We start from the raw sequence: 23,569 nt of genomic DNA, 5'->3' as shown, positions 1-23,569 counted from the left end.
GCTTTTCATTATCAAACTTAAATTCATGGATTAATAGCTTCCTAAATAGCTTTTTGTAATGTTATTTTAAATAGAAAGGGGAGCCATATATTTGAATTGTAGCTTATAACTCTTGTATAGCCAAGAAATTGTTGATCATTCCCAATGCATGCTTCCAATCTAGTGACAAGACATGAGGATCATCATGGCGTGGAAGTATAACAGCTATTGGAAATTTATGAATGAATTTTGAGAATACACATTTGGAAGCCGCGAGGTATTGTTATTTATATTGATTAAATTGTGGGTTTATATGATGCTCGAGAATTGTAAGTGGGAGGAGATGGTGAAGTATCTTTTTCACATGAGGCGATGACTCATGAGTACACTCAAGGTTGAAGTTTGCATGCAGCAAATCATACAACACATACATAGCGGATTCATACACAATGGTGCCTCATATGAATCGGGGCTTGAGCATTCTCGGGGTTTCACATTTATTCCACGAAATGCCTTATCAAATGCCTTTTACGAAACCCTAAGAGGAGGAAGGTTTAGTGGAATCGAGAGGAGGAAGGTTTAGTGGAATCGAGCATACGAGAGAGAGAGAGAGAGAGAGAGATTGTGGAGATTGCAGATATAATCATTGTGCATTTCGGGAAAGGGCATTTCGGGAAATATCGGAAGAGGGGCCATGGTGGAGGCAATAGGAGAAAAGGAGGTGGGTATTCTATGCTCTGGTTTTCTTTCCCCTTATTAAGAAAGAAGACTCTGTTTTTGTGTGTGTGTGTGTGTGTGTATGTAATAATACATACAATTTACATACAAACAAAGTAGCAGGAGAATGGAGAGAGAGAACAGGGGAAGAAGAAGAAGAAGAAGAAGGAGAAGAAGAAGATTACAGAAAATCAAATAAAAACAAAAACAGAAGCTCTGATACGAAGATTTCCACACAGAAAAGAACCCGAAACTAACTCCCCTTTTGTTCTTTTTCTCTCTTCTTTCTATTAAAAGCTCTCTGCCTCTCTCTCTCTCTCTCTCTCTCTCTCTCTCTCTCTCTCTACCCTGCCCTGCCCACTCTCTTTTCCTTCTTTCCACTTCCTCACAGTTTTTGGGATTTTCTTTTTCTTTGTTTTTGCTCAAGATTCGCCATGGATTTTGACATCGAGTTCTCCCCACCTCAGCTTCCTTCCATCTCTTCAGACCCTTCCTCCTGTGGTCTCCCTCGTCTGCTTGTCACTGCTCTCTCTGGTGCCCTCACTGGTGTATTCGCTGTGGGTATGTATGCAGATTCCCCTATTTAACATTAGTCGCTATTCTCACTTTGCCAATTCATTTTGTATTTGCATTAAGTCCCAACCAAAGAGAAATAGTATATTGCATGGATCTCTGCGTATCTATGGCTTCAGGTCCAGATTTTCATATTTGAACATAGTTTCTGAACCACCAATTTTTATTTAACTGAGTGTGCCAATCAGATTTTCATATTTGAACATAGTTTCTGAACCACCAATTTTTATTTGACTGAGTGTGCCAATCAAATTTTCGTATTTGAGCATAGTTTCTGAACCACCAATTTTCATTTGACCGAGTGCCAATCAAATTTTCGTATTTGAACATAGTTTCTAAACCACCAAATTTTATTTGACTTGAGTGTGCCAATCAAATTTTCATATTTGAACATAGTTTTTGAACCACCAATTTTTATTTGACTGACTGCCAATCAAATAGAACTAGTATAACTTATGCAGGGGCGTGTTCAGAGAAATGATGATGATGGTTATGTTTATATTTATAATTGTGATGATGATGCATTTGGGCTCCTTGTGTAGAAGAGCATTAACATAGAATCATAATTTGGTGATTGTGATTGTGATGGTGATGGTGGTGATGATGCCTTTGGACTGCTTGCATCAAAATCCTGAACAAAAGGTTATGGTATAATTTCATTAGAGGAACAGGGGGAAGACCAGAGAACAAGACGGAGCAAAAAGACAGATGACAAAATAATGGTGACCATACATTTATCGACTGGTGATACAATATTATGACGCATAGTTCAAAAACTCTTAAAGAAATTCAATGTGAAACCGACGTGCCCACATAGAGTGACATATGAAATCAGCAGAAGTCTCATCCATGTGAATCTTATTGAATGTCTGGTTTAATGAAGCGCAATAAAAATGTACCTAAACCAGGGAGCTGCGTTGTGTAACCTGTATGTGATCAAAGTACAATGATATATAAGGACCATGGGTGGGAGTTGGAAGAGCGCGAATAGGAAAGTCTGTAAGCACTCACATAGGATGATGCCATGTGCCATCAATGCCCTCCATACTAACTGCTTGGGGAATTATGTTTAATCTTGAGTAATGATATCATGTACTCTCAGTTGCTGCCAAAGCTTCTATGTGGTGATCATCATATCCTCGGGCATCTAAAGCAATGTCCCTGTACAAGATGGTTGGTGTGCTTGTTCTGAGGTCTCTTAGAAGTTAGCACAGCTTTTTGAAGAAGTTTTGACATCTGCTTCTGAATAAGGCCTGCTTGAGGTCTACCCTTCAGGAGAGGCTCTCTAAATTTGTGGATCTCAATTGAAGACAGAGAAAAACTTCCCTGATCATAGAAGTCCATAACTGGGGAGAATGGTCCAAATTCATTTGTATCTCACACTAAACTGTGCAGAGGCATACACCCCAGCAACTTGAGCCTCTCCTCAATTCCTCTCATGGAAAAGTTAAACACTACACCTAAGTAGATATAGAAATCTACACAAGTCAACTTCTCCATTCCCTGTTCTACTCCAATAGTAGAGCGAACTGGCTCTGAAAGTTCATACTCCGCCCACTAGTCCCATTATCCCCTATTTGAGCTCTCACGGACTGTCACAAGCTTTGTAGAAATCTGAAAATGCCATGAACACCACCTCATCAACAATAGCTCTTAGTGCTAATATATGATCCAAAAAGTGTCCTCTTCTGAATTTTGCCTGTCCCTCAACTCGTAAGTACATATTGATACACCTTGGCCAATGGGCAACCTATCATGCTAATACCATAGGTAATTGTTAAGAGGTCCCTACTTGAGTATAGGTACACTTGTGGTTGTACTCATGAGACTCAGGAAAGCCCTCATACAAATCTATTGAACATCGTCAGTACTGGATATGTATAAAGTGCAACCATACCATCATGATCTTGCACTCATCCTGTCACACTCTTTCAATAGCCTCCTTTACCATCCCTGCAATGAATAAAGTGGAATTTGAAGGGTAGGGCGGGGCTCTAATTTATTTTGTAGAGGTGGCTTCTCTCTTGCATAATATGGGGAAGTTAGTTGCACACTCCCCCCGTGTATTCAGGGAGGTGATAGATGGAGAGTATTTTCTGTTGAGTCATTATGTTTTCTGTGATCTTTGACTAATAAACGACTGGTACACATTTCTTGCCAGCTTAGCTAGGAAGATCCGCTCTTTCTGACCAATGAGATGATGAAGACAATGTGTGATTGGCCTAGGGAAACCTCTGTCTGTTATTCAGTCTCCCATTTCTTTGCAGTCATTATCATTCAAGTTGTTCTGAGGCATACTATGCCAACATGATCTCCCTATCTGGCCAGCAGGAAAAATAAAGTGCCATGAGTTGAATGGTGCTTGAGCTTTCATGTGAGGAGGTAATTCCACTTCAATGGCTACACAATTTCGAGATGTTACCACCAGAATGGCTGGCCCAATTGTGAATGATGAGGGGAGAAGTTACTGCCCAGAAACCAGTTGATTATAAAGGCCCGCCAGGTTTTCTGTAAATTAGATGCCTATAAATGTTCGTGTAGAAAATGTGTTCCTATGTAAGAATCATTACAGGTTAGTAATGCCTGGACTAATGGCAGCATGAAGACCATTATTTGCTCGGCCAAAAGGATGGTTCTGTGATATATCAATGAAACAGCACCATGAGAGTTTGCCCTTTATCTGCCTCTCCAACAATTGAAAAAACCTTCACCTATCCCTATCCCTATCCCGTTTTAACCTCCTGCACAAGAATCCTCCCTAACTTTCAAATCATTAATGAAGCCTATTACTAGTTCTGCATGCCCAAACAAACGAAGTGGAGAATGAAGTCTAACACAAATAACCAATTGCCAAAGAACAGAAACAAGCATGAATGTAGATTCTCAGTCAAAATCTTTGTCAACTGTCAGATTCCATTGGAAATCTTCTCTACCGAGGAGTGTGCGTATATCTTCCATGTACATTCCCATTTGTTGATATAGACTTACTGGTATACAAATGAGTTGAGGTGACTCTTAAACCACATCTATGTAAGGGACTAGTGTGATTGGAAATAATAATACTGCCAAGTGAAAATCTGTCTAGACCATTCAAAATGGGTCAGTCCATGTATCGATTCCATCTTGGAAAGATATTTCCCATACTCAATGCAGCCATTGGCATCTTCTATTCCCTATTTCAAGCCTGACTCTGCTGAATCAAGTTCTTGTAACATCTTCTCTGAAGTATCAAAGGAAGAGAGCCAGTGGGAGGCTGCCTTAGCATTGAAACCTCTGTGCAAGCTGACACATCACCAATTCCCCAGTAATGGTGTGGGGATATATGAAAGAACTTCAAACTTTAAAATCTATTTGATCCTTGGAGTATTTGAGCAAGGTGACTTCTCCATCTTTTGGAACACCTAAATATTCTCATCTTTAATCAGTGTTGTGATTATTCTTTGTAGAGGCATAATAGGCAGCACTAGGAAGGAAATATGTAGCTCAGTTGTAAGGTTACTGGATGGAACCAGAAGGTTGTGTCCAATCCTGTAGTACTATCTAATAAGCATCACAATTAATGCGATTGAATACAGCTGCATGTTTTTGCTCAGAAACAGGGCGTGCCAGAAGGCTGCAAGCCTTAACATGGAAAATAAATTAGTTACTACTTTTACTTTCTGTTAACAGCTTGATTCTAAATTTACTAGTTAAGAATTGATTTGGTGTATTCTTCATTGTGCACAGTTGGTGCATTTACTGGTGCTGTGACTGGAGCATTGGCGGGAAGAGCAACAGAAAGTGGCCTTGTACGAGGTGCTGGTTTAGGAGCTGTAGCTGGTGCTGTTCTGTCAGTTGAAGTGTTGGAAGCATCTCGTGCTTATTGGTATTCACAGCCATTGGGATCACATCTGTCTTCCTCAATGGTCAGATTTTATTTTGTGAAACATCAAAATACACCTAATATTTTTAGACATTTATTGTACCCCTCTAATCCCTTGGAAGTTTTTGCAACATATTAGAATACCCTTAAGTTTTCAAAATTGATCAGATTACTGCTAGAGTTCAAAAAATATATCAGAATCCCCCTCTTGTAGTGAATTTTATATTCCAAACATTTAAAAAGCTAGGATTATTTTGGTGTAATTTCAGTTTTCATTATATTTTCTTTTCTTAAATTTTGATGTTTTCATCATTCTAGGCTGAGTTCATGGAGGAGTTGCTGAATGGAAGATTTGTTCAAGAACAAGTTGGTCCAACCATACTGAACGCACACCGTTGGCAGGTTTGAATTTCTTCTCTTGAGTTCTTGGGTTCATAAGCTGGGGGCGATGTTAAAAGTCATTTGGAATCTGGATCAATTCTTATAATTCTGTTGAAATTCTAGCTACATCATAAAATTAGAAATGAAATAGTGATGTACCTTCTACAAAGTTAAAAGTATGAAATTGCAATAGTAGTGTCAATGTGAATGATAGGGAAATGGATGTGTCAATGAAGCATCTAACTTTGTTCACATCATTTGATGCATCAATTTTTTTTGTTTTCTTGTATGGTAGGTTTTCATTCTAATAATTTGATTTACTTGTTCGTCATTGTATTATAAGTCTTCAGTTCTGCTTACAGCAGTTAAATATCTCTGAAATGAGTTATGATGAGCTATATGGGATGTTTGGGGCTGGAGAAATTGTATATGAAGGTGCTTCCAAAGCATGTGTGGAAAAATTACCATCTCATTGTGTTACTGACCAAGATGAGAAGGATTCCTTTGGAGGGACAATATGCTGTATAATTTGTTTACAGGTACTTAACAAATAGTCTTTTAAAAAATATTAAACATTGTGCAAAATACCAAATAAACCCCAAGTATTTGGGTGTTACCAGAATACGACTATTTGTGCTACATTGCAGTATTCTAGTTTACTATGAAACCTTTTGGGGGTTTTGTAGGAAATATATGAGGGAGTGCTCCCAGCGTTTGCTCATTCATGTTCTTGTAGGAAATATTAATCTACAAGACTTTTGGTTCCATGTATTCAAGATAAATAGATACATTTCCGTCTTTTTTTTGCTAGCAGGAACTATTGCAAGGAGAAACTGTAAGGACATTACCATCATGTCATCACACATTTCACATGTCTTGCATCGATAAATGGCTTTTACGACAAGCCTCGTGTCCTGTTTGTCGAGCATATATCCAAGAAGACGACTTTTTGGCTCTTTAAAACTGTGTATTTATTTTTGTCTGAGTGTACATATAAAGCTTTTTTAGGTTTATTTAGTCTTGAGTTTAGTCTTGAGTGGTTGTTGAGTGAAGATGGATATTTTGGCACAAGTGTAATTAAATGCAGCCTGGGTATGCCATTTGTTGGGTTCTGTATATTCTTTGCGAATGCTTTACATGGTAATTTTTAAAGCCTAAGAAAGAGTTAATTGCGAAGCGTTTAGAATAAGCCATTTCAAAGTCTGCAATCATCCCTATAGATTTCTTGATGAATGGTTTGTATGATGAATCATAAAGCCTAAGACAAATTTACCGATAATGGTTTCAACTATGGAGGTCACTTATCCATAGTGGTTCGATAGTTATGCAACTATCTCTTCGAATTTTCACTACATTTCTTCACAGCTATATTTATAAATTCACAACAGTTATCATATGGAGGTCACTTATCCATAGTGCTTCGATAGTTATGCAACTATCTCTTCGAATTTTCACTACATTTCTTGACAACTATATTTATAAATTCACAACAGTTATTTCACTAAATTTCTTCACAGCTATATTAATAAATTCACAACAGTTACTTCACTACATTTCTTCACAGCTATATTTATAAATTCACAACAGTTATAATACAAGATTAAATATATTGTAGACATCTTTCCAAACAAAATTATCTCACAGAAAAAGGAATTGTAATATTTGCTCAATTATGGTAGTCAAACAATGGCTAATAAAACTTCTTTGGGTTGATGCAGGTATAGATGTATGTGGCTACAAACTCCACGTTCATCCTTGTAAGTTACCAAATTAACATTACAATGGTCTGAACTCTGATGTGGTTAACCTGTCATGATTTATAAGAAGGGATAGGCTACCATATAATTGTTGAAGGTGGGATAAACCAAGGTCATAATTTGGATATAGTGAGGAGTTCACTCTAATAAATAAGCATATCATGACGTGTATCCAAACTGGGAAGAATCACATTTACCCTACACACAAGATCTTGACAGTCAACCTTGTTGCTTAAAGTAGTAAATAGAATTGCATCGGAAACTTGGGACAACAAATAAAGATTATATAATGTTAATAGCGATCAAAATACTGATTGCCTACAAACAAAAATACATGAGAGCGATTTCCAAAATGTGTACATTATAATCCCACTGTATAGATTTCAACAGGTTCAAAGGCACCGGTAATCCCATTTAGCTCTAAATGACCAGGGACTATCACTGATCTCACACTTATGGTTGCCATTCAGCTAATATCCTACTTGGGTAGACCACATTACACATAATAAATTGACAAACGCAAATCGAAGAGCTCGAATTTAGAAATATAGACCTTGTTTATAACTAGTTATGAAGACCCAAAGGTAAATATTACCTGCTTATATTTTTAAAGAGCCAAATATGAGTTGATAAAAAAGTACATATTTGAACTCATAAATGATCCCTGTTTTCTCAGGTTAAAACATTTCTGACTCATAATGGCTCTTCCGTGTGAACAAAATTTTCCTCAAATAAAATATAAATCTTGGTTGATACATGTTCACCTATCTTATACTTTAAATCAACTTCTTCTTCTCAAAAAAGGTTTTCAAATGCCACAGCTGTAGAGCAGCGACAAGCAAACATATAAACAATGATGCAAAACTAAACCATGCTAAACGGGAGTTTGTGGACTCGTTAATACTCCGCATCTCTTCTTCCCTGAAAAGCAAAAATACACAGTAATTTTATGAGTTAGAATGCACAAAATGGCCTAATGGTTCAGACCTTGTCCATCAAATCACAGGTTAACTACCGTTTTGCCCCTCATCAAGAAAAATAATATTAAGTATATAGCTTGAAATTTCTTAGTACATGATACCTAGTCCGCAAATAAAGCATCTCCTCATGTATAAGTTGGACAGTGTCTTCTAGCTTTCTTAATTCAAGCTCCATACCCTGTACAGTTGTTGGAAAACAGAGGTACAATATGTAAATCTCAAATATAAAAAGAAAATGCAAGAAAAATATCAGCATTACTACTGAGTCAACTCCTCATACTTCAATTTTCTCACGCTTGGCTATGCTAGCCCAGTCCTTAGCAGCAACACCCGTCCGCCAATCAAGTTCTACACTAACCTTGCTACCTCTTGGTGCATCTGGTATCCAGAAGCATGCAAGATAAGTTCCCAATTCAGTGGCTGTGAAAGAAAACCCACCTTCACTGACACGATCCTGATGATGCATCACATTCCCATAGGGAGACGTGACCTAAAAAAAACAACCACAATTATGAGCAATTACACCATCAGACATAGAAAGCAGGCAGAATAATCTGCAGACATTACGAGAGCTTAAAAGATCTTCGAGAAACTGAAGGTTTTATCTTACATCTGAACATGATATGATGACAACCACATCTAAATTTCTTGATGAACTACTTAAGGACTAAGATGATCTTAACATACTTGAACATTGCACAGCTAACAAAGAGATACCAAATACTACTGCCTTTGGAAGTAAGGAGGGAGAGCCATCACATCACTACCTAGCCCTGATCAGGCCCAGGCTTGTGGAGCCCTCCTTGAATGATCGCACAGCTAACTTCCTATGTTGCATGCCAAGACCGTTGGTTGCGTGGGATACACCCTAAACCACAGACACATAAAAGCCTCCTAACCTGATGTATGACAGAATAGGTCCTTCCCTTAAAAATCCTCTTGAATGAAACCAATATGTTCCCTAGGTTGAGTTTTTCCCCTGACAAGTACATTATCTTGCATGACAAATTGACATATAGCTTGCACATATTAAGATAGTAGTCCAACATTGTCCAAATGCTCTCGTGCTTGCTAGATGGCCCAAGACCAACAGATAATACATCCCCATATCATTGTCCAAAAAGTTCCCTAAACAATATATAACACAATCCCAAAACTGTCTTTCCATGGCTTGCTAGAGATATGAAATGTGACATCTAAAGAGAAAAAAAAGAAAGTACTGCTAACAAAATTATGGGACAATTGTTTCAAATGCATTGAAACACCATTTATAGGTTCGGATAAATCTGGGTTCGTCCAAACTTGAAAATTTTCTTTCCAACAGACCGAACAGTTTATGTCAATATTTTTCATCTAATTCAAGTTTCAAATCAGGGAAAATTGGACACAATCACTTGAAGTTTTAGCTTTTTGTGGCACTGCAATTACATTTTCTCTGTCAAAGTCATCATGTGATTTCATCTCCAGCGTGCCCATTCTATAAATCCAGTCAGCCAATTTCATAACTATCTAATTTAATCGACTTGAGATTGGCAATGAATAAGGATGAGAATATATTTGCTGTCCAGCAGGCTAGATTATGTAAATTACTAGAAGTATAGCATAAATATGAAGAAGGGGAACCAAAAGACAAATTTCAGAGATTAAGAGAACAATCCACCAAATAGGACATCAACCACAATAATTGGATGGATATGAATGTAACGCTCATTCAAGAGGTGCATAAGAATTAAATGGAATGGAAGTACTGGTCAAGTGATGGAGGCATGATCTCTCCTTCATCACCCCACTATATAGCCATCATGTATAACCTACCTGAAAAGAGGGGGGGGGAGGGAGGGGGAGTATATAATTAAGTTTGGCAGTTAAGTACATGTTATATTACGGACCAGCCAACTGAGTGTCAGGCCACCCTCAAGGCCTAACTGGCCACAATCAAAACAGGGCAGCTTCCACCCTTGCCTGATTCTTAATCAGCTGGCTGGTGTGTGGCCCTATAGTCGGACAGAGCAGATTCCACATAATCAGCATCATCCATCACAACCCATATAACAGAACAAAGAGAAAGAAAGAAAGGTTCAGCATGGTTTGAGAAGGTGTGGCTAGTGATAGGACCTTGTCCTGATAGTAGGTTGAGATCCCATCCTTCCTCCACATAATAGCAGCAAATGGCAATCATACCATCAGATCAAAAGAAAATACAACAGCTCTAGGGTAAAAAATATAACATATAATTCAATACATTATTCTCATTGGGTGGTAGAAAGTTTAATAGCTCTTCCAAGTCTGAGATTCTTAATATATAATTATAGTGTGCCTTTTCTCTTCCTTGTCCTACAAAGAAAAACTCTCTTGCATAGAGATATGGTCTATCCAAAAGAAGTGTCCTGAGTATCATATTTACTTCTATGCAGATTTTCTATCTGTAGATTTCATCTCTAAACCGTCAAATTATCATGCATTCAGGATGTGTCACCCTCCCAATTACAGAAATAGATGGTTTACACAGAACGGTGAAATTGCGTACGATGACAAGAGAAGACAAAGCGCATTTAAAATTAAGAAGGTCATTTCATCTCAACCCTATAAAACCATTCTGTGTACAGAAATGAAGATTTTATCTTTCAACCCTAAAAACCGATACAATATACAGAAATCAGTGTTTATACAACACATAAATTGAAGTGGTACATGGTAAAAAAAAGAGCATAAAATGTGTTCGAAATTTCATGATTGCAAAGACAAAATTTTGATATCTTGATCCACAAAACCTGACCCATATGCAGAAATCAAGGTTTATGCGGAACTTCTATTGACACCGCACATGATCAAAAAGATCATAAAATGTGTTCAAATTTAAATCCTATCAACCCTAAAGACCCACACACAGAAAACAACGTTGATGCAGAAACAAGTGTTGAAACGGAGAAATGAAAAGGGAACAAGGAATCATTTTAAGGAAGGATAGAAACGAATCCATACCCTGACAGAGATATTGTGGGAATTCTCAGAGACGATGCGATAGTTTGCGAGAACAAGACCTTTGGCTGACAGCTCTTCAGAGAAGCATTTGGTATCGATGGCCTCCATGTCGAAACGCAAGGAGGAGGCAGAGAGAGAGAAAGAGGCGAGGAGGAAAAGGAAAAGAAAGAGCAGTGTCCTTCCCCCTCTCTTCTTCGTCGCCATGGGAGCTCCTTCCGATCTGTTCCAAAGGAGAAGAAGAAGAAGAAGAAGAAGAAGAAGAAGAAGAAGAAGAATGGAGGAAGAGGAGGAGCTTGTCACGCAGAGAAAGAACAGACAGAGTCTGCAGAGCAGAGGAGAGCTCGTGGCCCAAATGAAGAGAGGGGCCCGTATTTTGTGAAATTCCCGAAATACCCCTCCATGTATTTTCCCTTAATCTCCCAAATACCCCTCTCCGTATTTTCCCTTATTTCCCCCAATGCCCCTCTACGTATTTTCCATTATTTCCACCTAATGCCCCTCTCCGTATTTTCCCTTATTTCCCCCAATGCCCCTCTACGTATTTTCCATTATTTCCACCTAATGCCCCTCTCCGTATTTTCCCTTATTTCCCTAAATGCCCCTCCCTGTATTTTTCCTTATTCCCCAAAATAGAAACGCCTCTCCCTGTATTTTTTCCTTATTTCCCTAAAAGTAAATGCCCCTAACAATCCGCAATGGTTCAGTTTGAACCGAACCAAACCGTGAAACCGCAACATAACGGTTTGAATAGTTCGGTTCGGTTCGGTTTAGATTCAAGCTCTTTTTTAACAATTCAGTTTCGGTTCAGTTCGGCTTGGGGTTGAACAGTTTGGTTTAGTTAAAACGGTTTGAAACTGTGGTTAAAATGGTTGGATGGTTTAGGGTTGCCAGCTGATTTTATTATTTTAAACCACCGTTTCATTTCCAAGCTTAATTCTCACATTTCAGAAAAAATCTTTAAAATTTAAAATTTGAATGTTGACCTAACTTGAAAACCAGAACTGAACCACAAAACTGCGGTTTAAACAGTTTAGATTTTTTTTGTAACAGTTCAATTCTCACATTTCAGGAAAAATCTTTAAAATTAAAAATTTGAATGTTGACCTAACTTGAAAACCAAAACTGAACCACAAAACTGCGGTTTAAACAGTTTGGATTTTTTTGTAACAGTTCAGTTTAAACTATTTTGGTTTAAATGGTTTCATGGTTCGGTTCGGTTCAAGTTTCAAAAATTTTAAACAGATCGGTTTAAAACCGGCTTGGTTTTGACACTCTCGAACCAAACCCGATTGTTAAATGCCCTCTTCGTATTTTCCCTTATTTCCCCAAATGCCCCTCCTTGTATTTTGCCTTATTTCTCAAAATGCCCCTCGCCTTTTTTTGCCTTTCTCCACATTTCTCGGATTTCCGAGTTGTTACTTTCCCTAGCATGGAGCCCACCTCTGATTCCTAGACTCTTGTCATCAATTTTGCCCATAATCCCTAACCTGTCACTTACCATCAAATTTACATTAATTCACCAGAGAGGCCACTCTCTTTTACCATTAATTACCCGAAGAACTCCTCGAGTTGTTTGACATAATTCGCTCTCTTGAATCTTCATTCAATTTACTATGATTCCTAAAGATTACAACATTCCTCTCTTGTTTACTGTCACTCCCAGAAGACCTACTTCTATACCATAATTCGATCTCCTTTGGTTTGCCATAATTCCCAAGATGCCGCTCTCACTTATCGTAAAACATTCTTGTCATCTTAGCTTACCATAACACCATGCTTCAAATCAAGTGTGATTTGCCATAATTCCTATAATGCCATTCCCTTTACCATAGGTTCACGTTTTGTTCTAGTTTACCGTCACTCCCAAAATGTGTGACTCTCTTTACCATGGGGTCACTTTGGTCTATAACCATTATTCATCATGGTCTAATTTATTGTGATGCCAACTTGTCACACTCCTTTACCATGCATGTGTCACTTTGGTTTGTTGGTTTTACCATAATTCGCGAAATGGCACTCTCTATTACCATGCATGATTTTTTGTTTGGGTTTTTACTGTAGTTCACAGAATGTTGCTCCCCCTTACCAGCACCCCCAAGATGCGTCTCCTATTTACCATAATTCCCAAATCTAGTTCTGGTTTACCATCACTTCTCAACTGTGCCACAAGAACTATAATTTTGTTGTCACAAATTAAACTTGACACTTACATTTGACCATACTTCATCAAAAGAAGTATAACGCATTTATGTGACAAACTATGAATTTTGCCACTCTAGCTTATCATAATTTCCAAAGTGCCACTCGAGTTTCCAAAATTCACAAATTTAGATTCCACAAACTGCACATTTGAAATTATGATTATGCCTATGCATAAATCATATTCAAGACTAAACGTTTTAACATTCAGACATCAAGTTATTTAATATATGCATTTGTGAAGTTGATGTTGACCAAATTACATGAAGTATGATGATGATGGCAACGATGACCACAATGACTTTATGATGATTATTGAGGGAATTATCCAATTGTTGGGTCTTTATTATTAGGATAACCCTAAGTTTTCATGAATCACCTAAATATTTTGGCAAGTTTAGAAAATTTCGGATTACACAAGTAAATCCGTAAAATGCTTAATAATTTTTCACTTCTTTTTTATCACTTTCTCAATTTCGGACAATCTTATGAAAGCGTTAAGTGCTCTTGAGGAGTGACATGAGACTCCCCATAATGTGGAGTAACATTTACTACACATATACACTTGCCAATATTACAAGCAATCACCATTTTACTTTTATTGTGGTGTAATTAAAAGCCAATACAAACCAAGCAAAGCTTTGGCCATGACGGCTTTGAACCACAAACATTAAACACAAACATCATGCACACAAAATAGCTAGGTGATCATACAACCTTGGAAAATAGAAGAGAGAGAGTAGAATTGGTGACCAATATTCTTTGCAATTAGAGAGAGAGAGATGGGGAATTGTGTAGCCTTCACCCAACAACATCTATATAATCCTACCAATATATTTGTACCTAAGATACATGTTGTGGGGAGACCACCATCACCACCAGTACCATCCATGGCAGTCACGGTGGAAATAGGAAAAGTATTAGATCGGCCATTGGAAGATATAAACCAGTTCTATGTGATCGGGCATCGCCTTGGGCGCGGCGAATTTGGCGTCACATATTCATGCATTCACAAGCTCACCCATGAGACCTTTGCTTGCAAATCCATATCCAAACTAAGGCTAACAACACAAGAAGACATTGATGATGTCCGGCGAGAACTTGAGATCATGCATCATGTGTCAGGTACTCATCCTAACATCGTCAATCTTGAAGGTATATTCGAAGACAAAAAATATGTGCATTTTGTTATGGAGCTTTGCGAAGGTGGAGAGCTCTTCGATCGCATTATTTTGAAAGGAAAATTCACAGAAAGGGCTGCGGCATCTTTGTGTAGAACCATGGTGGAAGTTATAGGGATATGTCACTCTCTAGGTGTTATTCATCGTGACATTAAGCCTGAGAATTTCTTGTTCCTTACTAAGGAGGAGGATTCTCCCCTCAAGACTATCGACTTTGGCCTCTCGGTATTTTTCAAGCCGGGTAAATAAAACAAAATGATTATTTTCTTTTCAAGCTTTTGCTAACTTGCCACCATGGTGGCACATGCAACACAAGAAGCCTTAGTTATGTTTGTCACCATGGTTGTGCACAAAGAAGAGGAAGCGTTAAAGGCATTGCAATTTAGGATCTAACATTAAGCTTTTGGAAGCTAGATAAAACATACTAGAACCTAGCTATCTATTCAACGTTTCACTTGTCCTTTCCCAAATGTAAAAACATCAAACTTTTGTGTGGTCCCTGTTGAATGTTTCCATGTGAAAGGTGTCTTTAGATGTCTCCAACATGCTTGTGTCTCTTAAAGCTTTTCATGTGAAAGATTTCTATCATGGATGTGATTCTTAAAGCTTTCCATTTGAAAAAATGGTCCTATCATGTGGTTTCCAACAACTTGTTGAACTTTCTTACCATGTTAAATATTTCTTTTATAGGAGAAATCTTCACTGAGATTGTTGGTACTCCAATTTACATGGCCCCTGAAGTTATTCAACAGAGTTATGGTCCAGAATCCGACATTTGGAGTGTGGGAGTGGTTCTCTATGTTCTATTAAGTGGTGCACCCCCATTTTACGCTGGTAAATTACATTGTCATAAATAAACCATACTTTTATGACCCAACTCTAATTTCAAAGTTTCAATGATGGGAACCATTATATATAGAGAATGAAGAGGGTATACTTCGGGCAATCGTCGAGAAAAATCTAGACTTGCAATCTGATCCTTGGCCCTTTATATCGGGAGCTGCTAAAGATCTTGTTAAGAAGATGTTGATTAAGGACCCAAAAGAGAGAATAACAGTTAATGAAATCTTAAGTGAGTTTCATAGATCACATGTCGAGACAAACACATTTATTTGCATGTGGATTATATGTGTCAATGCTTTCAATCTCATTTTGTTGATGTCATTGTTTATATCTAGATACGTTTTTGAACAGGCCATTCTTGGGTTCGAGTAGATGGTGAAGCACCAGACAAACTTCTTGATAACGTTGTGCTTGAGAGAATGAAGCAATTTACAGCAATGAACAAACTCAAAAGGCTTGCTCTAAAGGTGATAATACTTTTGATTTGGTTCTTTTTGTTATGGTGATTGAGGAAATTGTCATTTATTCTAAGGATGTCTCGGTTTTGGTAACCTAGGTCATTGCTCAAAGCCTAACAGAGGAGGAGATTAAAGGACTTAAAGAGATGTTTAAAAGCATGGATACTGACAATAGTGGAACCATCACTTATGATGAACTCAAGAGAGGATTAGCAATGCAAGGAGCAGACCTTACAGAATTGGAAGTGCAACAACTCATGGAATCGGTATGGATGCACATGATACTATTAGTTTAAGAGAATTGCAACTTTTTGTGCTATATTTTGTTACATTACTAGTCTTTTTCGATTGAGCCCACTAGTGGTGTAGCCATTTTTTTCTTAGTGAAAAATAGGAATTCCCTATTCACTTGTTTGGATATCCATATAATGACGTCCACTATTTATGGATGTGTCCTTTTTCCTCCTTTCAAGCTATTATTTTCTTCACGAGGACAAAGAGAAAAACTCAAGGGGTATTTGAGAGTTGTCTACTTTGTATTTTTCATAATTCTTATTTCCCTAGAATACACAACTATTATTAGCTTTTTACATGTTATGTTTTTAACTTGTGTATTACTATGCATCCCTATTTATTAAAAGTCAATGCAAGATTTCGTAGGCTGATGTTGATGGGAATGGCCATATTGATTACATGGAGTTTATCACCGCCACTATGCACATGAACAAGATGGACCAAGAGGAACGCTTATTAGCAGCTTTTCGGTATTTTGATAGAGATCACTCTGGGTAAGGCATTTCATTGAGTTAAGTACAATATCTTGTGCCTTTAAATATCTCCATTCTTAGGTTTCCTTCTTTCTTTTTTCTTTTCTACTATTATGTCTTTCCTTGATTGAACGCTTATGCATGATAATTTGTGTTTGTCCATCTCATTCATTATTTGGCTTTGATATTCATTCAGATATATTACTATGGATATGTTAGAGCAAGCTTTAGTTGATCATAACATGGGTGATAGAGAAGCAAGCAAAGATATCATAGCAGAAGTTGATACAGACAATGTGAGTATGAATAATGCACAACCCCTTTTAAATTTTGGATTTAGAATATAATAGAATGTATGTGATATAGTTGTTTTATTGATGTTATGTTTTAAGACATTCTCCTTTTCACATTGGAGTAAAATATTTAACTTTATATGGCATGGTGACAGACTATGGTTGTTGACATGAATCTATTATTCTACTAAATAAGAAGAGAAATGACTAAAATAATATTCTATTCGTAATGGAAGATACCATACAAAGTGAATGTCGATTCATTCCCTTCAAGATATTAAATGAGAAATTTCATACTAATAGGAGTCAAAATAATAGCTCAATGTTCACCACAATTAGATCTAACACAAAAGAACATGGCAGGAGATAAAGTTATCATTATCATTATCATCAAAATCCATAATCACATTCACCATCGTCAAATATTTTGCAATGAAATAGATTTATTTTCACTTAAGGGAGACAAAGTTATACTTATCATCAAAATCCATAATCCCATTCACCATCATTGTCAAATATTTTGCAATGAAATATATTTGTTTTTGCTTAAGGGAGTTGCATTTGGAAACAAGTCTAAAAGTTTAGCTTTTGGCATGTAGATTTTAAGTGAGACAAAAATCGTGGTCAACATTCTAAAAATTTCGCCAAACAATTGGTGTATGAAGTGTGCATGTTGTATTGAGCTTCATCGATGAGAAAAAACCCATCCAAGTTTAATAATTTTTGTATTTCATTTGTTTCAAAGGATGGCCGAATAAATTATGATGAATTTGCGGCCATGATGAGAAAGGGCGCACCTCATCAAAAGAGGAGACGTCATGGGCATATCAAAGATTCATACAATTAACTTTTTTTATCTCCACATGGGGTTGCATAGAGTAGAAGAGTTTTCATTGGGCACAATAAGCATCCTCTCACACTGATTTTTCAAATTAATGTACTTCCCTTTTCTCTATTCACACTTAGACCCATTGGTTTTTCCAAATTATAATGATATATTTCTAATTTTGAACTATTAAGCTAAACTCCAAGAGAGGTGATTAGATCCATTAAATTATGCATTTGTGTCTTACACTCTCAAGCCAAATTAATCTCTTCCCCCTATATCTATCAAGCTACTTGAATTTACCTTTCAAACTTGGATTTGCCTATTTCCTTGGCATCCAATGTCTTAAGATGGATCAAGAACAACAAAGCTCTGATGAGATGAAATTTAACACATCAAGTAACTTGACCACATAAGAATATTAACCATTAACTAAGGTTTACCATGCTATCCATGATATCTAACTACTGCCAACTCATCTTTGGTCTATTACCATAGATAGAATGGCTAGATCACATCTTAAATAAAGTTGGGATCTAGTTTTCGAGACGTATAATGCAATTTTATTGCAGAGCTCGAGGCAACATAAATGTACCATAAACGTAACATAAATTATTGCTATCCGATATCCTAAATGAAGTGTCATATTATTCGTAACTTTGTAACTAACTTCAATAGGTTCCCTTAATGCTTTATTTGTGTATTTAAAGCCTTGAATTTTGTTAATTAGCAAACACCTCTCTATTTAGAGTTTAGAGCTTAAACTTCGCATTAGAGTGAATCCCAAAAGCTTTTCTTTCCAATGCTCTATATCCAAATATTTATGTACAGTTATGAACATAACGGTTACATTAGGAGTGTTCCCTTGATGATCAAATGATTGCATGGTAAGAACAATGAGCTTTCACCATAAAACTAGACCTATAATTCGCTCTTAGAAGAATTGAATCGAATCAATTAAAAATAGGATGATATGTTACATCTTAAATGTCAAGACTCCTTGGTGAACCTTTCAAGTAGGAAAATGTTTCCTTTTTCATCTCTTCCGACTCTTGTATCACCATCAAGATATCTTCAGCGTAAAGATTGTCAAGTTCTTAGAAATAAAGTGGATTATATTGACATAAAAGAAAATGTTTTTCCATTAGAATAGATTTATAAAGGATACGTTATCTCAAGCCAGCCTTGGGGATTGAAGACACTCAAGAGCAGGTCATAGTTCTTTTGAAACAATTTGAATAGCTGTTGGCAGCATTAGTGTCAATGCATGTACAGCAAAAGGATGAAATTGGAATATGAGAAAAGGTAATTACCTGGTCAGGAACAATACTAGATTTTTCGAAACGGATATCTACTCGCTACATCACCAAGAAGAATCTTAATCTATCTATCTCGTGTATATATTGATGCCTATTAAATATAAATTGATGCAATTGAAGTACTTACTGATGTACTTGACACTACATAAGATGCATCAATTGTAAGGGCACCACTCAGCATGCCTAATCCAGTTACAGTGAATGCGACAATATTCTTGGCCCTGCTCTGACTTTATCAAATATAAATCTATTAGAGAAAACCTGCCATTCCATATCAAAGGCATGGAACAATGATACAAATAAACACTTCAGCCTTCTCATGAGATTTACCTTTTCCACATCTATTACTTGTATGAAGTCACCGAGCGTAATGAAGTCTCTTAAGCCGAGCTTTGTCCTTCTTGACCCTAAAATGGAGACTGTGCTATAAAGTAGTTTCCATTCACCTTTCATCTATCACCATTATTCAGATACAAATCAGGTTTTAGATTAGAAGTTGCATGCAGTGATCCTTCATCATACCTCCATAAGAACTCTTAAATTTTCAATTTAACACCATAATTGCTGCTGTTACCAAAACTAGCATTTGTTTATTCTTAATATTTAGGGAAGTGACCTCATTTTCTTCAGACTAAACACTTAATTCAGTAAGATGTGCTGACCGATTCTGACGAAACTCACTTTATCCAAATGTTCCATTGGACTGCTGGTAGGATTCTGGATTTCCAATAATTGGATTAATTCCTCAATTTCTGTTTTCTGGATGACCGGTACACCAAATATACCTCTATTTATGCCTGTAAATAAATAGTAAATTCAAATTTCAACACAAAAATAAGATGAAAACCCTTGAAGGGTTGCTGCGTTTCCTTCTAGGTGTCTCAGAAATCAAGTTAAAATCTTGGCACATCATTCAGAACCAAATAGTGGCCTTGACGTATGCACAAAAGGTGAACACTCACCTTAAAATGAATCATCACATGAAAATGGACAAATAAAATAAACAAAAGTGTTATTAACTCATGGAAGGTTGGCTAAAGATCTTGATATAACGAAGTGGCTATAATAGGCTATGGGTATGTGTGAGGAGAAAGAAAGATATATCAATGTTCTTCAGGGAAGAGAGAGAGAGAGAGAGAGAGAGAGAGAGAGAGAGAGAGGAATCTGACTTTGACTTTTATCGTGTCCAACGGCAACATATATTTGGACGTTTATAAATGCAGTGTGGTTTTCTTTGACTGGTGTTTCTAAAGACCTTTACAATGGGTCTTTAGTGAGGAATGAGTTTGTATTTGGTAGACAATTCGGAACCTATAAGCACATTCTAAGGCTGGAGTAATGGTTGGTTTGGCAGTTATTTGTTGGAAAACTCACGTATGTCGAATGAAGAGGAATTATAATTGTGTAACTTGGTTGCCCATCATATATGTCATATAGGCCCCTTGACCACATACTTTTTTAGGTGTTACAATCTTGGCAGGGTCATATTTTGGGTGCTTTATTTGTATGCTAGTTTATTTGTATGCTACATTATTCTTTATGAAAAGAAGAAGAAGATATATTAACATCTTTTAAAAGGCCAAAATGGCATATCAAACCAAATAAGGGATAATATCTTAAAATATTGCCTCATCTTTGAGAGCAAGAAACCAAAATAAATGTAACCACATAAAAAGTAAATGAGAATGAACGTGACAAAAGAATCACACTATCTATAGATATAAGATTCTCAATTCAGATAGATTGTACTTTTTATCCTCGAAAAGTGTCCAATATGGGTGATCCAAAATGAAGAGATCTCCATAGCAAGGGAAGCTACAATGATGGGAGATAATGGCGTTTATTTGTCAATGACAAGGGTGGATATATGGTCATTTCGAGTGCACAGTAATGCCATTTGGTCTCACAAATGTGCCAGCAGTATTTCAACATATGGAAAATGCAATTTTTGAGACTTTCTGCGTATTTTCTTGATATCTATCTAGATGACATCAAGATCATGCCCCACTGGGCCAAGGCTACATGCTCAAAAAACTTGCTATTATCTGATCAATTGTAACCCCTTTGCAATGTCTTGGTCGGAAGTCCACTTGCGTAAGAGTGTTGGGGCTAAAGAAAATGGAGATGAGTTTGTGTGGTTCTATTGTTGTTCTTCAACAGCTTCTCCCCGTGTATCTTTAGGTTCAGCAAGAACAGCCTCAAGCACCGTGGGTCCTCATATTCCATCATCTTGCACAGTCTGCCAAATCCTTAGATAAAGAGGCAATGGTATCTACCTCTTATTTCGTAAGCAATTGTTGCCATGTATATTTATTTTTAGCAAGAACTGTCTCAAGCACCATGGGTCTTCATATTCCATTACCTTGCACACTCAACCAAAGCCTTAGATAAAGAGGCAATGGTATCACATCTTAGTTTGTAAATAATTGTTCCATGGCAAACATAATGCTCCTTGAATTTCACTTTCTGATGACACAATCCATGTTCTTCCGTTATCCAATTTGATGTATCAGCTCGAATTACTCTATTTTTGTCCACTTTGGCCATTCTCAGATGGGAACAATTCAAGCTATATTGGAATGGAGAAGTGAACCAGAATTCTTCTTGGGAGAGAAAAAGGACGAATACACAATCTTACACATACCTAGGAATACCATTCACATGACCTCAATTCTTCTTACAAGATGCCTCTGTTCCGAGACCCACTAAACTGGGGCTATTTGATACACTTGTAACGCCGACTCTTTGTTACAAGTAGAAACATAGGGATCAAGTCCTCACAAGGTAAATAACTTTACAGATTTGGAGAGACTTTTGGTTTCAATGATTGCCTACATGATAAAAGCAAAGTATCGGTGTTCCATGATATCATTCAGCCAGAAATTTGAGCAGTTACAACAAATCAGGCATTATTCTGATTAGTAACTGGTATCCAAAGACTTTCATGCACAATCTCCAAAGAGTGAGTTCACATACAAGGTGTGGTTAGGCTTGACTTTTCAACAATATGCTGCAAAAGCTCAAAGTGACAATCTTAATAGCCACAAAGAAGCAGCGAGCGCAAATTTAAAGACATGCATATAGGATAAAACATAGTTACCTTGTGATCTTATACACATAGCCAAGAACTTGGGTTTGGGGACCTGTATGCATGGCACATGAGTGACACCTGCAACTCATGATTGACGAAGCAGGTGTCTGTATAAAGCTTTGCGCACCTTAAACCATTACATGTTTTATTAATGATGCAAAATTACCTACAAGAGCTCAAATAGATACATTCTTCAAAAAGTACATGGAAGCTCAACCTACAAAGCCAATTAGTTTAATAAAAAGAGTCTTGCTCATAGAACATAACAACTCTGGATGGTTTTCCTACCTGAAAATAGTCTTACCTATCATGCATATCGATGTCTTTTTTTAGAAAAGCCGCTATCTATATTCTAAAGTAGCAGTATGCAAAAATTGAACAAAATATATTTTTCTGTCATGAGTAATCCATTTTGTCTCAAACACAACTGAGAAAGATAAAGAAGATGTGGGAATTTCTCAGACTTTTCTTTGCTTTGATGTGTGAAGAGTCATTATCATTTCACACAAAATGCTGTGGTAACATCAATCATTTCAGCTTCTTCAGCATTCCTAACTAAATAAATAAACATGCTGTTACTGTAACAAAGATATGTGATTTTGGCATTCCCAAGTAAATAAGATATGTATTGTCATCTAAAAAAAGATCTATTTACACTCCTAAGTAGATACATAGTATAAAGTTTTGCTATAATTGTGATGCCCAAGTATATGAAACATATCTTCCTGCTAAAAAAAACTTATGCCACTCATTCCTAAGCACACAAACGCGAATCCTTCTGAAGTAGTTGAGGCATGTGACTTTGATCGAGAATGAAATGTTAATCATCGTGTGAAGAAGAATACCTTGTAGAGATTCTTTGAGAGAAAGCTTGAGTTCATGGGGTCGTCGAAGGAGAGAAGGATCGTGGGAGGCAGAGTCGGTACAAGGAACGGATCTGCAGAGAGCTCGAGGTGCAGAAGCAATGTGGAAGGAGGAGGAGGAGGAGGAAGAGACAGAAGCAGAGGAGAAGGATCGATCACAGGAGTGGTGGGTATGGTGGTTGGGGAGGGATAGGAAGACGTTGTGTGGAGAGAGGGCAGCGACCGCCATCGCCATGGCTCGACCTCTCTCTCTCTCTGTCTGCCGCTCTGCTCTGCCCACAGAGAGAGAGAGAGAGAGAGAGAGAGAGAGAGAAAGAGAGAGAGAGAGTTTTCAGTAATTCCTAAGATGCCCTTGGATGTATTTTCTGATATTTCTTTTTTTCTAAAATTATTGTAAAGATATGCTGTAGATAGATAGATAGATTCTATTATCGCCTTCGCAGGTCAAATTAATATGACACTATGAGACCAAAAATATTACATTTCACATGATAAAGA

At 37.1% G+C, this 23,569-nt stretch overlaps 4 protein-coding genes across 11 annotated transcripts; 2 read left to right on the top strand and 2 right to left on the bottom strand.

Annotated features, from left to right (window-relative positions):
• Nucleotides 1–908: 908 nt before the first annotated feature.
• LOC147854365 (RING/U-box superfamily protein) lies at nt 909–6,628 on the top strand. 8 transcript variants are annotated; one of them, XM_087331387.1, is made up of 6 exons: nt 3,274–4,645; nt 4,716–4,784; nt 4,996–5,174; nt 5,450–5,533; nt 5,863–6,051; nt 6,324–6,628. In XM_087331387.1, the coding sequence occupies exons 2-6, from the start codon at nt 4,772–4,774 to the stop codon at nt 6,471–6,473; spliced, it is 615 nt and encodes a 204-aa protein (XP_087187513.1). In that variant the 5' UTR covers nt 3,274–4,645; nt 4,716–4,771; the 3' UTR covers nt 6,474–6,628. The 8 variants fall into 8 exon arrangements, with proteins under 8 accessions (XP_087187506.1, XP_087187510.1, XP_087187508.1 ...); XM_087331380.1 differs by lacking the exons at nt 3,274–4,645; nt 4,716–4,784 and adding an exon at nt 909–1,257; XM_087331384.1 differs by lacking the exons at nt 3,274–4,645; nt 4,716–4,784 and adding an exon at nt 1,063–1,257 and having other exon boundaries at nt 5,878–6,051.
• Nucleotides 6,629–7,852: 1,224 nt separating this feature from the next.
• LOC147854364 (transmembrane emp24 domain-containing protein p24delta3-like) lies at nt 7,853–11,573 on the bottom strand. The gene is made up of 4 exons (XM_087331490.1): nt 11,232–11,573; nt 8,530–8,739; nt 8,351–8,427; nt 7,853–8,190 (listed from the first exon to the last, which is right to left on the bottom strand). The coding sequence occupies exons 1-4, from the start codon at nt 11,433–11,435 to the stop codon at nt 8,046–8,048; spliced, it is 636 nt and encodes a 211-aa protein (XP_087187616.1). The 5' UTR covers nt 11,436–11,573; the 3' UTR covers nt 7,853–8,045.
• Nucleotides 11,574–14,141: 2,568 nt separating this feature from the next.
• Nucleotides 14,142–18,109, top strand: LOC147854363 (calcium-dependent protein kinase 2-like). Its single transcript, XM_087330931.1, has 8 exons — nt 14,142–14,852; nt 15,302–15,445; nt 15,531–15,683; nt 15,806–15,921; nt 16,011–16,178; nt 16,573–16,700; nt 16,876–16,975; nt 17,718–18,109. Exons 1-8 carry the CDS (start codon nt 14,213–14,215, stop codon nt 17,817–17,819), a joined length of 1,551 nt encoding a protein of 516 aa, XP_087187057.1. The 5' UTR covers nt 14,142–14,212; the 3' UTR covers nt 17,820–18,109.
• A 406-nt stretch (nt 18,110–18,515) lies between these two features.
• On the bottom strand, nt 18,516–23,350 carry LOC147854362 (Plastid-lipid associated protein PAP / fibrillin family protein). Its single transcript, XM_087330933.1, has 7 exons — nt 23,054–23,350; nt 19,799–19,914; nt 19,448–19,570; nt 19,245–19,343; nt 19,112–19,156; nt 18,967–19,040; nt 18,516–18,870 (listed from the first exon to the last, which is right to left on the bottom strand). The coding sequence occupies exons 1-7, from the start codon at nt 23,304–23,306 to the stop codon at nt 18,789–18,791; spliced, it is 792 nt and encodes a 263-aa protein (XP_087187059.1). The 5' UTR covers nt 23,307–23,350; the 3' UTR covers nt 18,516–18,788.
• Between the last annotated feature and the right edge of the window lie 219 nt (nt 23,351–23,569).

Source organism: Azolla caroliniana, unplaced genomic scaffold (genome assembly GCF_043228905.1).
Source record: "Azolla caroliniana isolate FFs.n. ecotype wild unplaced genomic scaffold, voAzoCaro1.0.p SCAF_15, whole genome shotgun sequence".
Taxonomy (NCBI): Eukaryota; Viridiplantae; Streptophyta; class Polypodiopsida; order Salviniales; family Salviniaceae; genus Azolla; species Azolla caroliniana.
The sequence above is the reverse complement of the archived record's forward strand: the minus strand, read 5'-3'. Positions and strand labels throughout refer to the sequence as shown.

Bases quoted from the DNA above. Each gene is read 5' to 3' on its own strand.
- LOC147854365 (XM_087331380.1), top strand. From the start codon at position 1,131: ATGGATTTTGACATCGAGTTCTCCCCACCTCAGCTTCCTTCCATCTCT. The intron at 1,258-4,995 runs GTATGTATGCAG...CATTGTGCACAG, and splicing joins CACTGGTGTATTCGCTGTGG to TTGGTGCATTTACTGGTGCT. The intron at 5,175-5,449 runs GTCAGATTTTAT...TCATCATTCTAG, and splicing joins CACATCTGTCTTCCTCAATG to GCTGAGTTCATGGAGGAGTT.
- LOC147854363 (XM_087330931.1), top strand. From the start codon at position 14,213: ATGGGGAATTGTGTAGCCTTCACCCAACAACATCTATATAATCCTACC. The intron at 14,853-15,301 runs GTAAATAAAACA...TTTCTTTTATAG, and splicing joins CTCGGTATTTTTCAAGCCGG to GAGAAATCTTCACTGAGATT. The intron at 15,922-16,010 runs GTGATAATACTT...TTGGTAACCTAG, and splicing joins TCAAAAGGCTTGCTCTAAAG to GTCATTGCTCAAAGCCTAAC.
- LOC147854364 (XM_087331490.1), bottom strand. From the start codon at position 11,435: ATGGCGACGAAGAAGAGAGGGGGAAGGACACTGCTCTTTCTTTTCCTT. The intron at 8,428-8,529 runs GTATGAGGAGTT...ACAACTGTACAG, and splicing joins CCAAGCGTGAGAAAATTGAA to GGTATGGAGCTTGAATTAAG. The intron at 8,191-8,350 runs GTATCATGTACT...TTTGCTTTTCAG, and splicing joins ATGCTTTATTTGCGGACTAG to GGAAGAAGAGATGCGGAGTA.
- LOC147854362 (XM_087330933.1), bottom strand. From the start codon at position 23,306: ATGGCGATGGCGGTCGCTGCCCTCTCTCCACACAACGTCTTCCTATCC. The intron at 19,041-19,111 runs GTAATTACCTTT...TGCTGCCAACAG, and splicing joins CTAGTATTGTTCCTGACCAG to CTATTCAAATTGTTTCAAAA. The intron at 18,871-18,966 runs GTATCCTTTATA...TTTACGCTGAAG, and splicing joins CAAGGCTGGCTTGAGATAAC to ATATCTTGATGGTGATACAA.